At 32.0% G+C, this 16,227-nt stretch overlaps 1 protein-coding gene across 2 annotated transcripts in view; it reads right to left on the reverse strand.

The window, feature by feature from the left end:
• The window catches only part of LOC132704904 (guanylate cyclase soluble subunit beta-1), a 39,450-nt gene extending 31,713 nt beyond the window's left edge, over positions 1-7,737 (reverse strand). Inside the window, exons 1-4 of one of the 2 annotated variants that reach the window (XM_060675219.1) lie at positions 7,656-7,737; positions 7,280-7,474; positions 6,433-6,506; positions 5,041-5,141 (exon numbers count right to left, since the gene is read on the reverse strand). In XM_060675219.1, coding sequence (XP_060531202.1) covers positions 5,041-5,141; positions 6,433-6,506; positions 7,280-7,288 — 184 coding nt within the window. In that variant the 5' untranslated portion in view covers positions 7,289-7,474; positions 7,656-7,737. The remainder of the gene's footprint in view (positions 1-5,040; positions 5,142-6,432; positions 6,507-7,279; positions 7,475-7,655) is intronic. The other variant, XM_060675221.1, reaches the window with a different exon arrangement.
• Between the last annotated feature and the right edge of the window lie 8,490 nt (positions 7,738-16,227).

The raw sequence follows: 16,227 nt of genomic DNA on the forward strand, positions 1-16,227 counted from the left end.
AACGAATTATCCAAAGCAATTGGATACTTTCTTATATCTATGAACAGATCATACCTTGTTTAAAATTTTACCATACACACTTAAAATATCAATAATTTTTTTTGCATAAATTGGTTAGAATAAGCATAAATAATAATTCTTTGCAAAAAAAATAAATGATTTTTTATGTACCTAAATTGATTTTGAAATGTGCATTAAAGGGTTAAAGGGATAAATTCGATTCGATCTTCGTATTATTGGTTTTGCTTTCCTTTTAAGGGAAAGTGGTTGCAGGGGTCCAAACATTTTCGTAAATAAATGTGAATAAAAGCAGAATGATTTTTTGGAGTCGTTGGAAGTTCGGCCATCTGCGCTGTTCTGAATATATTGATTTAAATGCAACGATGTCACTTTTATTGCACCAAAAGGTAGCCAGTTAAAGGTATAATACGTTAGTGAAAACCGCATATCGATATCTCTTTCCTAATCTATTATATCAGAGAGTCGCCCCTTCTGGGAATATTTTCAGAATACCTACCATTATTAAATGTTAACATTCGTTCTTTTAGCAAAATATAGCTACTGTTAAAACATCAGCTTTATATAAAAAATGTCAGTATTAATTAATTCCTATTCTCATATGTTTGAATATTAAAAAAAAATATATTACAATAACGCGGATAAAACACTAACACTGCAGAAGACTCCATCACATATATTTTAACATTTTCAATGTTTTGAAAATAAACACGTAACATATCAAGCTCTTCTACAGGCGGAAAAGGTATTTTTTGTAATATATAAGGTTGTTCGGAAAGTCATTCCTTTTTTTCCCGTCAGAGGACTTAATTACGTTTTTTCGAAACCAACTTCACACTTAAGCCGCATAACCATTATATGTCTTGAGAGCTGATATTGCAAGGCTTGTGTGTGAAAAAGTTCTATTAATTCTACGCAGTAGTTTTTGGTTGGTGCCCTTTTAAATATGGAGAGCAATAAGCAGCATTTTCGTCTAATTTTACTTTTTTACTTCAGAAAAGGTAAAAATGCTGTCCAAGCGAGAAAAAAATTGACGGATGTGTATGGAGAAGGCGTGTTAACAGTACGCCAGTGCCAGAACTGGTTTGCAAAATTTCGATCCGGCAATTTTGATGTCGAAGATGCACCACGGTCTGGAAGGCCGGTCGAAGCTGACAAAGATGCGATAAAGGCATTAGTTGATGCAAATCGGCGAATAATCACACGAGAGATCGGTGAGAGATTAAATTTGTCGAATTCGACTGTTTATGGCCATTTGAAAGGCATGGGCTTAACCTCGAAGCTCGATGTGTGGGTGCCCCATGTCCTTACGGAGCGAAATTTGTGTCGTCGCGTTGACGTGTGTGATTCGCTCCTCAAACGTCAAGAAAATGATCCATTTTTGAAGCGGATTATTACTGGGGACGAAAAATGGGTTGTATACAACAATGTTAAACGCAAGAGGTCATGGAGCAGAAAAGATGAACCGGCTCAAAGCGTGTCAAAAGCCAACATTCACCAAAAAAAGGTGATGCTCTCCGTTTGGTGGGATGTCAAAGGAATCGTTTTTTTTTAAGCTTTTGCCGGACAATACAACGATTAATTCAGAAGTCTATTGTCATCAACTGGACAAATTGAATGATTCACTTAAAGAGAAGAGGCCCGAATTAATCAACAGGAAGGGTGTAGTGTTCCACCAGGATAATGCGAGACCTCACACAAGTTTGGTCACTCGCCAAAAACTTTTAGAGCTTGAATGGGACGTACTGCAACATCCACCATATTCTCCAGATCTGGCGCCTTCCGACTACTATTTGTTCCGGTCCCTGCAAAATTTTTTGGATGGCAAAACCTTTACCTCAAATGAAGATGTCAAAATCCACCTGAGCCAGTTTTTTGCCAGCAAGGACCAAAACTTTTTTGAGAGGGGAATTATGTTACTGCCAGAAAGATGGTAAAAGGTGTTGGATCAGAATGGCCAATATATAATTTAATAAAATATTTATTCATTATACGAAAACTGTCTTTCATGTTCCCCAAAAAAAACGAAATGACTTTCCGAACAACCCAGCATTTTCTCTTGACACCTTTAGCTATAAGTTTTTAATAACTTTGCATCCTAGTGCGTTTTTCAGTATATGAAAAAATTTACAAACGAATACGTCAAGTTTAAAAGTTAGCGCACAAAAAAAAAACATTAGTAATAGCTTAAAAAGAGCGAAATGAATGCTTACCCACAATGAGCGAGAAAATTTTTGAAAAAAATCTTTTTTTTTTTTGCTGTTCGCGAAAAGCGTATGTCTATGGCTTATTAGAGGCTTGTATGAGGCGATTTCTTAAGAAGTTTGGGATATTCCAGCGCTGTCACAGCTACCCTTACCATGGCCGTATATCTTAGATAATATAAAAAAATGTGAAAATTTTTATGTTTATATTATCTTTAAGTTATCGCATACAAAATGCACATTTTGCAACATATGTAACTCTAGACTTATTGCAAATTTAGAGGGTTGTGCACATGTGCACATATACTTAGTTGACGCCTAATCTGTTTCCTCACACCGTTAATAGTTAAATAAAAAGTTTAGTTTATGGAGTTTTTAAAGTTTATCGCTATTCTTCTGAACTTCTTTTCATGCATCTGATGCAAATTTAGGCAAAATTCACACAATATATATCACTATTATGTCTGTTTGCTTTCAGCTCCAAAACGGTTCAAAATAGGTATGACATCTTATAATAATCAAATCAAGAATGAACTGCTTTTTTATTGCTTTCATCGCTTACTTTATGTATTTTGAAAAATATGATTGTATTCGATAATTGAAATCGGATACGTAATAATGTATATTGTCAAGCCAAAACCATAATTTCATATTTACCTAACACACTAACAAAGTTTATATTGTATTGTTTTAGTATTTTTATATCCACAACAGCTAAAAAGAGCTTTTTCCATTCCCTATTTACTTCTTTAAGGCAATGAAGTTTGTATAAAAAAACTTTCGAGAACATCCCACAAATTTTATTTATCCATTTCAAGTGTGTAGCGGTTTAGATGCACCTCATAAATTATTAGATGCACTCGATTTTCAGTCGCCGAAGATCAAAAAGTACGTGTGATGTATATGTTAATAACGAAACGTCACGATCAAGGGACGCCGCTGCTTGATATTAGTTAATCAAAGTGCGTTCGTTACTAGATTTGCGAGAATGTTTATGCAGTTTGCATTTTATCTTCCTCTAATGAAACCTTTCCATCAAAATTATTATGTGTTGTTTGTCAGAAAGGGGCAAAACCCAAGTTATTGACAGGCACTTTTTAAGCAATTAACGCGTATGTGATGGAGTTTTTATTACCTACGAGGTTGAGAAGCTTGTATGACGGAACCAGCAAATCCACAATGAAAGGTGAAGACTGAAGGACAACGAATAGGAACGTCTGTTTAGGTTTGCATATTAAAACCAACAATTATTATTATGATGGTAGGACATCAGGTGCTTAGTGAGCTCCAAGTCAATTTTATAACGTTAGTTTTAAATAGCTAGAAACTCTTTTAAATTAGGTGAAAGTTCTGGAATTTTTCATTTAAATGTGCTTTCCGGCTAATGTTTCTATTTTTTGTAAAGTATTTTAATAAATAAACAAAATAAATACATTATGTTATACTGCAAAATTTCAGATTTTTAGCCAAAGTGGTTAGAATATAACAAATAGGTTAACGTTTTCGCCAGTTGAGGAACTGTTATTCTGATTCGGGTCTAAAACGCCGGACGGATTTTAAATCTACCAATAATGACCTCCTATACATCATATACATCATAATAGGTTATCGATTTGAGAAAATATATACATACATACATTTCTTACTTACAAACATTCAAACTCAAATTTGCAGAGTTTAATATTTTTATAAAAACTAAAACTTGCAAGAAAAAAATGCTACTAAATAATAACTGACAAACCACGTTTTTAGATTTAAGAGAAAGAGAAGACGAATATTTAAAGAATCAAATATGTATGAAAAAATTGGTGTTACATTCCGTAGAAGGTTTTTTAAAAATTAATGGCGAGAGAAGAAATTTTTTTGAAAAATAAAAAATATATGTATAACATGGTGTTATACGTGATAGATATTTCCCTGTACGTAAGCACGACTGACCCAAAAGCGTCTGTCTCTCTACCCGTGTTCGGTCAGAAAAGCATTTTCTACATATTCAAAACATTTTTTATTTTAAGGAAATGATCCAAATAATGGATATGGTCTTTTATGGTTTATTATTTAAAAAGAAGAAAAAGATCTAAAACCATTTTCAGGAAAAAGTCTTTGAAGACTTTGCTTATTAGATATTTGAAGAAATAAGTGAATCTAACTTTAGAAGAACTTAAGCAAACACAATTTGCCTCAAAAATAAACATAAACCATAAACATTCAGGGTGATAAATTTCAACCTTTGCAAAAGCATCAATGGTGTCTCTATATCTATATCTCTATATCTAGTATCTTTTATATGTAAAATGAAAATACTGAAGTTATCTTTTATTAAAATATTTGCCATTGACTAATATAATTGACTAATTTTTACATATATTTTTAGTTTTTAAAAATTTCTCTTTCTTTTCTCTTAATTCCAAAAACGCGTTTTTGATAGCTTTGACGGCAGCCATCGGTTCCGTTTGTAAGGGGCATATAAACTTTCATATTTGTTAATAGCATTTCTTTCTTTCAATTTCCAGTTTCTATTAAAATATTGGTTCAAAAGAACTTCGTCTTTAACTTCATATACATAAAAAAAAACCTTTCACCAGCATAGTAGTTATGCGGGATTAATATGTAATAGTCACATTTCTTCATTTTCATAAATATTCTACCTAGAGATTTCGATAAGGTTGGCAAGTTTCCGAAATTTTTAAATTCTTGGCGCAATATATGTAATCTGCATTTTGATGCAAAAATATCGAAGTCCAATCAAACCTAGAAAAGCATCTATCCCGATCGCCAAATTTCCATTCGGAATATCTATTACCTCGTTTAAACTTACTTAAGACTTCGACTGCAGCCGATATTAAATTATAAGTTAGTTCGTCCTCGTATATCTGGCGTACCAAAAATTGACCTTCCATCTGAACTTCGGCATTCTTCCTGCAAAAGAAATCCTTTCGTTGAGTCTCTCTTAATATGAAAACTTTTTCGGCCGAAAGCTTGGAATGAAGGATAATGCGAGTCGATTCGATAATACGACGAAAAGGTTTCGTTGGGACGATATCACGGAAAATATTAACTCTCAGTCTGGTCTACTTTTTGTTTGAACAACGATCGAGGGGGATTTCAATAGTGGATCTGCGTACACTAAATTACAAGTTAAGTAAAGAAAACTTTTTAAATGTAACACATAATAACAAAATCACGAAAATCAATAAGAGGAAAAAAAGTCAAAACTCAAATTATTTCTTCCCTGCAATTCAACTTCTTAAAAATATTTTGAAAAAGTGAAACATATTCAGGATAAAACTCACATTTTCATAGCCTAAATTTGTAGCAAAATGTAACTTGTTAAACTAAATTGTTCCCAAAACTAAATTTATTTATAATACATTTTTAAATTTGTATAAGCGTTCTTTCAGAATTTATAAGTTTTTGTTTATATTTACTAATTTCAACACTTTTAAGGAAAAACGGGGACCTAATTCAGAGGTCACTATAAAATATTACTTCTTATTTTAGCTGCGTGAATTTGTTTTTGCCAATAAAACAGATTACTGGAGATATTTAGTTCATTTTAGATCTTCATTTTTGAATTTGTACATAACATATTATTTCACAATTTTTTTTCAGAATTAAAAGTGTTGCGGACAACTTATTACCACAATTTTTTTTACCTTCAAAATTTTCTTATCCAATATTACCACTATAATTATCAGCAATAACCAGTCACTTTACTTTAACTATGAACTCTCCCTCAACAAAGTGGCTCAGCGAAGTTATTACTTTATATTTTTCTATGTGTCTGTTGAAACGTTAGCCTCCCTTCTGTTAGTATTCCTGTGAAACTTTACAGATGTTTTTTTCCAATATTTTGGGAATTTGGTATTATTCCAATTAAAATATTTTTTTTAAAGTCTGTATTCGGGGACGTTATTGTATAACCTGTTCGCAAATGGACAAATTTAAATGGTAAGTATTAATTTTTTTATTGTGACTTATGAATGGATTGGAGGAAGTAATTAAATTATTTTATAGGCTATGGTTATGCTAATGAGCAATCATAATCGATTCTTTTTGTTAATAAGATGACTACACTCTACAGTTACGCGAACAGTGTTAATGCGTAAATTTTAATAGGATAAGGTTTGATTAATTTACCAGGGATGTTTAATGTAATGAATTATTGCTCTTTAGTCACTACCACATCTTAGTTAGTTAGGGTACTTACTTGATTGTTTCCCAAGTTTTTTCGCCAAATGATTTGATTACCAGAAGCTCCAATGCATAGTTTACGAACCCATACTGAAAAATGAGATTACTACTGAATTTCAAGTAGAACTAAAAATTAAAATTTAATTATAACCAAAAGAGCTTATGCGGATTCAATATGTTTTCAATTTATTTTTAATTAAAAACCCACGTTGATAACATCTCTATTTTTCGGAAAATTTAAGGCACTGTTCTAAAACAAATTGATTTTAAAAGCTTTTAATTGGAATGCTAATAAATCAGTATGTTTCTAATTAGGAAAATCAAATAATATTATTTTTTTAAATTTATTTATTTTTAGTTTGGAATATCCATAACTCTAGATATATGCTGATAACATGCTAAATTCAACATCAAAAAGGATCGACATTCAATATGAACATGCGCGAGTCACTTTAAATCTCGTTTCCAACCAATAAAACCTTGCGGCCTTCAAAAACCATCATGGCCGCTGACAGTTAGTGAATTCCACAGTTTTTAGTTTTAATGACGGCAGTATTTTGTCATTAAATTTTTGTGCGAAAACCAGAGTTTTAGTGATATCACATTTTGGTAACAAAAAAAAGAAAAATAGTTAATATTTCCAAAAAATACTAAAGCAGTGAATCTAAAAAACTAATAAAATGTCATATTATTTTTTTCTCGTAAAAAAATATTTTAGTTCGATAAACAAGAATTCAAATGTTTGAAAAGAATGTATTCTCGATTAACTTCTAACCATCAATCGTCCAGTATATTAGCTGCATCATCCCTTCCAAATTTGGATTTGTTTATTAATATTAGCTTTACACATGTGCGCTCGTTACCTTTATCATTTAAATTAGTCGACGGCAAACCTAAAAATAGTAAACAACTTGTACCACCTATGACATAAGGTGTCTGTCCCGATTTATTTAGTTGCTTAAATGGCCGGTAACTTTCCAACCCGAAATTTGTTTCCGAAAGAATATCCAAGTGCGGTTGCTATTTCATTTCCATGAAATGTTAGTGTTTTCATGTGCCTATAAAAAGCCTATGTATTAGGGATAAAATAATATCAGGTATTTATTTTTTTTTTCTGTAAAGATCATCGAAAACGAATCGAAACTATTGAAACATTTGCGCAATAATTCGTAATAAATGATTAACCCACGTAGGAAACGCGTTACTGAATTAAGCACGAAAAAAGTTTCATCTCCTTACCATATCGCCACCAAGGCACAATTTACACGTAAACTTGCTAGCGAATCGAAATGATGCGAGGATGGTTGCCAGAGTATTTAGCGCACTGAAAGCTAAAGGAGAATCCCTAAAATTTCAGACGGCGCACGGTCATCGATTGGATGTGAACGCTTGCGTTGAAACTCTGCGCCAGTAAGAATTTCTTTCCCGACTTTTGAAAAGCGTCCGTTTTGGCTGACTTTTCTGAGCGATATTGGCGCAATTGAAAACATTGCCCTCCACTCATTCATTTGTCATCCCCAATAAACTCAACTCACCCTCAAGGTAACTTCTCACTCTCACAAGTGAGCTAGAAGAAAGATGCGAAAGAACTTGAAAGTATACATGTTATAATAAGCTGATCTTCGATTAGGTAATCCCCATGAGTAAACCGCAGAGGAATTTTAGTCTACAGGGTAGTCGTAATTGGGGTGTTTTATTTATTTAATTTATTTATTTATCATTTAATGGTTAAAATCACATGACGATATCTTCACTACCAATCGAGATATAGGGCTTTTTTTTTCAAAAAAACATCCACAGGCTACTGTAATACTTTTTACAAAACTTCTGGATTCCTCCTGCGTCGAACTTGCTGACGTTTCGCCAATTATCCTATTGGCTTCTTCAGAGCTTGGCTCCGCTCCCCTCAAAAAATATATAAGCAGGTCGAGAGTAAAAATGCTAGACAGTTTCAGTAAAGCTCTGAAGAAACCAACAGGATGATTGGCGAAACGTCAGCAAATTTGACTCAGAAAAAATCGACACAGGAGGAATTCTGAGGAATTTTCGGCCTTTTGAAAATTGCCTTTAACTTTTTTATTTATGAAATTTTTGTATTCGGAGAAAAACAACAAACATCAGGCAAAGGCGAATGCAGTGTTGCATTATGTCAAACGAAAACCCAATCAACTTTATTTCAATACATATCCAGAGCGGCACCAACCAGGCAAGCGAATATTTCGGACGTTAAAAAATAATTCAACAAATTACAGAAGTTTCAAAAAGTCAAGGCAAAATCAAAACCACTGAAGTGAAGAACGGGAAATCCGGGAAAAATTGACCAGTTGACGCAACAAATACTGGAAAAATTAAAGTTTTGTTTAAAAAAACATAAATTAAATCCATATCGTACCAGAAAAATCCATTAATTACATAACAGGATGCCGGTAGAACAATACAATTTTGCAACTAGTTTATCGGAAATTGCAATGAAAACATTATTTTTGCGTTGTTTATTGTTTGTAGTGATGAGGCGAGAATTAACTGTTCCGGAATATTTAACAGATACAATTTTTATAGCTGTAGCACAGAAAATCCACATGCTATAGTGCATCAAAATGTGCAAGGCTGATTTGGATTCAATATATCGTTGGGGATTTTCCGGGGTAGATTTGTATGACAGTAATTTACACAACAATCTTTGTTTTTAGCTGTATGTAAGTTCTATTAGTTTTTAATATAGTATATTAATGAATATAGTGAAGAGGCAAAGTAAACCAAACTTTTCGGACAACGAAGAAGATGCTTTAATTTATTTAGTGAAAGAATAAAACTGATAACAACGGTTAAAGGAAATAACATTTTCAGGACTTGAGATGTCCTAAATTTGTTTATACATACATGAAAAATATTTAAGGCAGCAGCCTATAAAAAGGACATCATATATTTAACTGGCGTGGGTCTAGCATTAGCATCATTTTCAGATACTGGGAAAAAATATTGTCGATTAAGAGTGATAAAACCATATTTGGACTTGCAAATATATGTGCTAGTGATGCTCTGGAACTCGAAGCCAAAGTTGAACGGGCAGTTCAAGTCAACTTCAAGTAATTGCTTAATCAATGATACATTGACATTCAAAAAAGTATTTCAAATTTTAAGTTAAAATGGAGTTTTACAAATGTTTCAGGAAAAAACTAACCCCAAATATTATAAGGCTACAGATCTAAAAATATGTTCATACATGTTTAACCAAAAAAGCTGCAACTATAAATATCATTTCAGATATTGATGTATATTAATTTACAAATATCAATAGTCCCAACAGACGAAGGCCTACTGCTGTCACTATAATAACTTTAAACTCTTCGAGTGAAATAACAATTTTTGGCAGAAGAGAAAATAGAGTTAGCAGAGCCCATTATAAAGGAGCATGAAGCTCGCAATGTCCTAGATCTGCAAATAAAAATTAAAAGTAAAGAACTGGAAAAACAAAATTCTTAGATTTGGATCTATTTTTCTGGATCTTTTCTTATTCTAAAACTTTGACAATATTGGAAAGTCAAATAAAGTGAAATCAAGTTCATCAAATCAAAATCAAATCAAATCTTCCGATAGATTAGGGCTACGAACATAGAGAAATTTGTTTAGTGAATTACTATTTTATATCTAGTATTTTTCAAAGATAAGATAATCTCGGGTTATGAACACTGGATTAAAGAAACGATGGAAGTGAAATGTTTGCTTTAATCCAGGATTTGACATGGGCATAAAAAGATCATATTTTATATATAATTACTTTAATTAAATTTTACTTTTGAAGTACATAATTTAATTTTGACAAACTAGTAATTATTAATATTCATTGCATATTCCATATTCATGCAAGAACCTAATCACTGGTAACAATAATGCAAATATTCTACAAGCATTTAATATAATAATAATAATAAACCTTATTCTATCTTTTCCTTTTAGACAAACCGCAACATATTTTTTAAAATCCTTATACACTATTGCACTCTTTGATTTTCTCTGGATGGTTATTATAATCTACCAGTCTCTTTTGAAATAAGCAATGTTGAATAAACGTAGCGGTTACAGTACAGAATAGATTCTCCTAGATCGAATTTCATAATGAGGAATATAAGTCCCAAATTTCAGCTGATCTGAAAAATGTTTGAGGTGCGCCTTGTATTTTAATATATGCGTGCATATTATTTACGCCTTGCAATAATTCCTGCTTTTTTGGAAAATATTGAATTGACCGTTGTTTCGGATTTACCTGATGTACACGTATATCAAAATATACTAATCATCAATCAAGTTTTCAGAGCGCGATTCGAGAATCGCCTCTTGTCGGCCTCTCCAAACCCCTTTCGTTATAAACACACATATACACAATTTTTGTGTTTGCCGGGCGTTAATTTAAAGGACATTTCGACTTGTTATTGGCAGAGGTTTTCAATCGGAATTTTCGATTTTTATAGGTCGTTGACGCGTCAATGGAAACTTTCACCGATATTTAACAAACAGCCACTTAAATCATAAAAAAAAACAGGAAAAATATCCCATGTACCTGACTGTAGAGTGCGACGATCAAATTTAAAACTAAAATCAATTTCGTATAATGACTTTTCGGTGCGCGTTTCACAAACATTAAGCTTTGTTTGGTTTCGCTTTGGAGCCGTTTGATGGGACGGAAATTGCCCCGCTTTGAATATTAATTTAAAAAAAACTTTCGACTTTTTAATTGGCGAAAAAAACCGCTGCATGCGGAACGTTGGTATGAACAGAACATATAACCCTGCCGATATGGTAGTTAGCGTGATGGAATACTTGGTTAGGTATCTGGAATTATCTGTTCATCTCAGCACGCTGTGCAAATAATGTTTTGTTGCTGACAGTTCTAGTTATACACGGTCAATGAACTCAGTACAAACTCGATTTTGTTAGGCAAATTTTATTTAGAGGGGACGGGCAATAATTGATATTTTTTTCTTAGTCACACACTTGAATACAAAAGGCAGACAAGTGGAATAAGAAATTGTTTTTTATCATTTCCTAATTTTTTTTTCTACTTCTTTGGGATTTTTAATCGTAAATTGTTTGCTAAAATCTACTTTGTGAATTCATGCTAACCATTTTTTGAACTAAGCGTTATGACTAAAATGAACCGCAGATGAAGTGGAGAATTCAATGATTTGTCTAATTTTAACTAGGTATAACTTTGAAATGTCTTTGCCGATATTGGATTTTTGGTTAGTGGTGCTAAGAGTAGTCTATACGGCACTGGTGAATTTTTTCTTAAACGCCTTCTAGTTCTAAAGGGAGTGTATTTTAGGCAAAAAATTTGAAAAAGATAAAGATCTTGTAATAGTATATAATGCAACAAGTGCGGTAAATGGCATTTGACTCAAGAGTTTATTTGACACGAGCGGAGCGCAGCGGAGCGAGTTTTTAATAAACGAGTGAGTTAAAAAGTTTACCGAACGTGTTGCATACTATACTTTTTCTACGACCGTTAGTTTTTGGGTACATTTTCGCAAAACACGAATACATTCACTCACATGACCGTCAGAATTGACAAACGTCAAAATTCAAGGCGTGGGAAATATCTCCGAAAACATCCGATTGCTCCCAAATCCGTGCAGTAAAATCCCGGAAATGTCCGAAGTGGCTCGGATCCGTGGGAAGCGAAACTGACGCCGTAAGAAGTGAAAAGAAAAAATACCTTTATTATACTTTATTACGTACCCACCTCAAAATGTTTTTTATTTATACATTCCGTTTTATGAAATTTTGGATTTTAATTTAAAATGGGAACTAAGCAGTAACTAGATATCGTATATATTGAAACAAATAATTACTTGTAAAGAAAATGATCAAAAGCAGAGGCACGCAGTTTATAAAATCAGCCAGTCATTCAGAGGAGTGCCAAAACTTTACTATTAAATTAATATAGTTTAATATATGCTTATATAGGTTAGAGTACCAAATAAATTTTTTAAACCAGGAGAAAAGTGGCTTTGTTTTTTATTGAATACTTCCGACTATCCAAATAACCTTTTCCTATTCCCTTCTGTAAAATACCTAATTATACACTGATCTAGTGTGCATTTTACGGCGTCAGTTTCGATTCCCACGGCTGCGAGCCACTTAGAACATTCGTGATGTTTGATGTTTTCGGAAATGTTACTAACGGACTTTTAACGTTTATAAATTCTGACGGTCAAAAATTAGTAATTTCTCAATAACCGTTTATTCTCTACCTTTATTGGCAACGTTATATTTTTAGTTTCTGTGCTGTATGAGTATTCTTCTAATTTCCCAGTTTAATAGCGCAGCGGAACTAGTGTCTAATTAAAGAGTGAAAGAAAGAAGTTTATCATTTTTTCGAACTTGTCGCTTACGTTCGCTTACACTAAACACATATTTTTTTAATATAATACCTTATAATTAAATTTTAATGTTACGTACAAAAATTACACGGATAAATTTAGAAAAGGCCTATATGCATTGACAAATTCATTCAATTTTTTTGTGAAACTGTATTTCCAAAATGCTTTAGCGTTTTTTCCGGAACTTTTAAAATTTTTGTATACTCGACTTAGGAAACATCGGCAAATTGAAAACCACCGGCAAATATTAAATAAAATCCAATTTCTGATATAAGAAAAGCACAATATTCTCCAGACAAAACTTTTTCGATGCCGCTCGTGGTCTTTGAAAGAGAGAGCAATGCGGCCTGAATAAATTCTTCGATTCGTTGTTTATTGTCACGTTTTCGTGAACAAAGGTGCTAATCTGCGTTGTTTTTATTGGGTCCCTTACACAAAAGTTTATTTTCGTTGACCCTGTGCGGTCACCGGTCTCTGGCAAATTGAATTTTGGACATACGAATCTTCAATGAAACTTTTAAATATTAATGTTTTTTCGGATCTAGGGTTATTCGGTATCCAATGCCGTCGGATATTAAAACGTGGCACGTTGTATCACGGTCGAGTTTTTAAATATTTCCTTAAAATATTTTAAATTTAAATCAAATAATTTTATATTTCATTCTACTCCGGAATATGGGAAATTTATTTTAAAGCTCTGCATTGTTTTTCTATTAAATGTCTCAGTACCAATTGTTATTATGGCTCGAAAGCAGCATTTAAATTGTTCATTTTGGCTAACTAAACCATATTTTTAAAAAAATTGTAAAAGATTACTTGTTGCAAATTTTTAAACACATTTTATGAAAATAACGAAAGACTCTTGGCAGGATTTTTTTTTATCTATTAAAGGTCTGATAAACACATTTTTTTCTCCTTATACAATCAGCAGAATGTGCAGCGGATTTTTATTTTTGCAGGTTTTAACTTTTTTGTGAAACAGTTCATTATGTTCACGACATATCTATAAGACTTTATGGGAAAAAGAAAATTTAACTGTTTACTAAAATATGCCAACGAAAATATGAAATTATAAAAATCGTTATTTTATTATTATTAATTTATATTCAAAAAAAGTTAATTTTATGTAAAATAATTACAAAATAAAATTGAAACAAAAAGCAATATTGACTCTGCCTTCTCGTTCTCTTAAATGTGCTTTGCTTCGCTCTTGCTTCCAAACAATAGATATAGTTAAAGCAGTAAAATAAAGTTAAATATAGTTATCTGTCGAGTGCATTTTTTTTACTTATACATTCTACCCGTTACTTTTATTTTTCACGATTTTTAATAAGAATGTCTCAAAATAATCAACTTAAAAGTATTTTAAAGTATAGTATGAATGTTGTTTGAACTTTGTTGTATATAGTACGCTATTAATATGGTTTTTCATTTCAATGGACATATTTTTCAAATGCAAACGATTTTAGAAATCACGAAGATAATAACTGATAACATTTGTGGCATTAACAAAAATTGACCTTCCTGCACGAAATAATTACCCTCCATTCTTTAGACATTTCCCAGTTCATCGGCCTTTCATTTCACAACAAAAATCCAGTGCTAAGGGTGAATTTCCTTTTAACTCAAAGGAATGGCAAATTAAGCCACCCACTGCTGTTTTCCTACCGTATGCCAGAAGTCAATTAAATGAATTTTATGAAATTTAAGCTCTTAAATTTTACTAATCGCTTATAATTATGTGATTTAATTTTTATTGATTAGGCATGGAGGTGACTTCGTTACTATCCGAGTTTCCACTTTTTTTAAATTTCTCTGTACTGTTAACTGTATAAGAGAAACAGAAATGAATTTGAAAAGCAATTGATTCTGGTAGTAAATTATTAATTCAAGTATCAATTTATTATTTCTAATTTGAATTCCAAAACTAACATGTTGAAGAATTTGCACACTGCTCTAACAGAGTTCCAACTATTACTCACAAGATATTCATATTACATAAAGATCCCGGAAACTCTTGAAGGGGTAGACAGCTCATTAAATGTGCAGTTCTGTAGTTTTGTGAACTTGCGTTTAAATACTTACATCCTTGTGATCCTTTCACTAAAATCGAAAAAAAACACACCCAGTAAATCGCCTTTCTGATAAAATAACGATGTAATTGAAACAATTGTTTTTGACACGCGTATGATACAGTTAATATGTTTATTGTACATTGTGTATTGTAAACGTTTCTCTTTGTACTTGTTATTATTTTCGTGGATATACAATTCAAATACAAATCGTACTGCGTTTCTATATAAACCAAATATATTGTCGTTATTATCATCATTATAAACATAGCGAAGATGCACAAATTAGTCATATAATCAAGGAAGATGGATGAATTAATTTTTATGTATACAAAAGCATAGGCAAATTAAAAATTTAACTCAATATACCCAATATACAATACCCATAAAATAACAAATGGAATATTTTTCCAAAATTGCGATATGTTTTGTAAGAAATGTGTAGGTGTAGGTGAATTTTTAAACTCGTTTTATTCTCCGTCTTCTACTGCGTCTGCTTTTGCTTTTTTGTTTGAGGAAATTGACTTTTTGAAAGTTAAAAGGTAATATTGGGTGATATTAATAAAAACTGAGTACATACTTGTAGTAAGTGCGGCGTAGATTCTAACGAATTGAGCACATATATGAATAAACTTTTTGTATGGAAATGAGTAAGTCATTTAGCTTCTTAAGTACGTGCTCCGATCACAGTGAACGCCATAATTTTTACAAGTCCATTAGTGGTAATAAGGACGCCTACGAAGTCAATATGGAATAGAGATGAAGGAAGCACAAATATGAAAAAAGGAAAACAACCTGAAAAAGAAAGACTAATAAAAATCAAACGGAAATAAAAGGATTAAACTGAAAGGATGGGAAACTAATTTTTTTAATTATATGGATGGAGAAATAAATCCTTTAAATTGCAGAGTAAAAGGAATGTGGATCTACAGTTCGTAAAAGTGTAGCTGTCAAATAATTTATTCTAATATTCATAAGGATATAATTTTTCTCTACTTATAATGTAGCTGCAACATCCAAGACTTCTTCCATAATAAAACAACCTATAAGAAAAAAAAACGAAGTCAGCAATTCAAGGTAAAACTGCCGTAAACCTTACTACACCAGAACTTCAACGTTTTGTTATCTTTAGGTTTGCAAAAGGAATATTAATACCAATAAAAGGGTAGCAGGATAGACGGCTGTCCAACTTTAATATTCAAAAAGATGTGACAGATCCAGCAGGTAATTATTCCGAACAAATATGACCATTCTTATGAATTTGTAAGAAATTATATCCATCTAGTATTTGATAGCATTACAGAAGGTAGTTACTATGGCCTTTAAATAATCTGATATTTATGAATATAGGTAAGAACA

Source organism: Cylas formicarius, unplaced genomic scaffold (assembly GCF_029955315.1).
Source record: "Cylas formicarius isolate icCylForm1 unplaced genomic scaffold, icCylForm1.1 PGA_scaffold_7__23_contigs__length_41026272, whole genome shotgun sequence".
Lineage (NCBI taxonomy): Eukaryota > Metazoa > Arthropoda > Insecta > Coleoptera > Brentidae > Cylas > Cylas formicarius.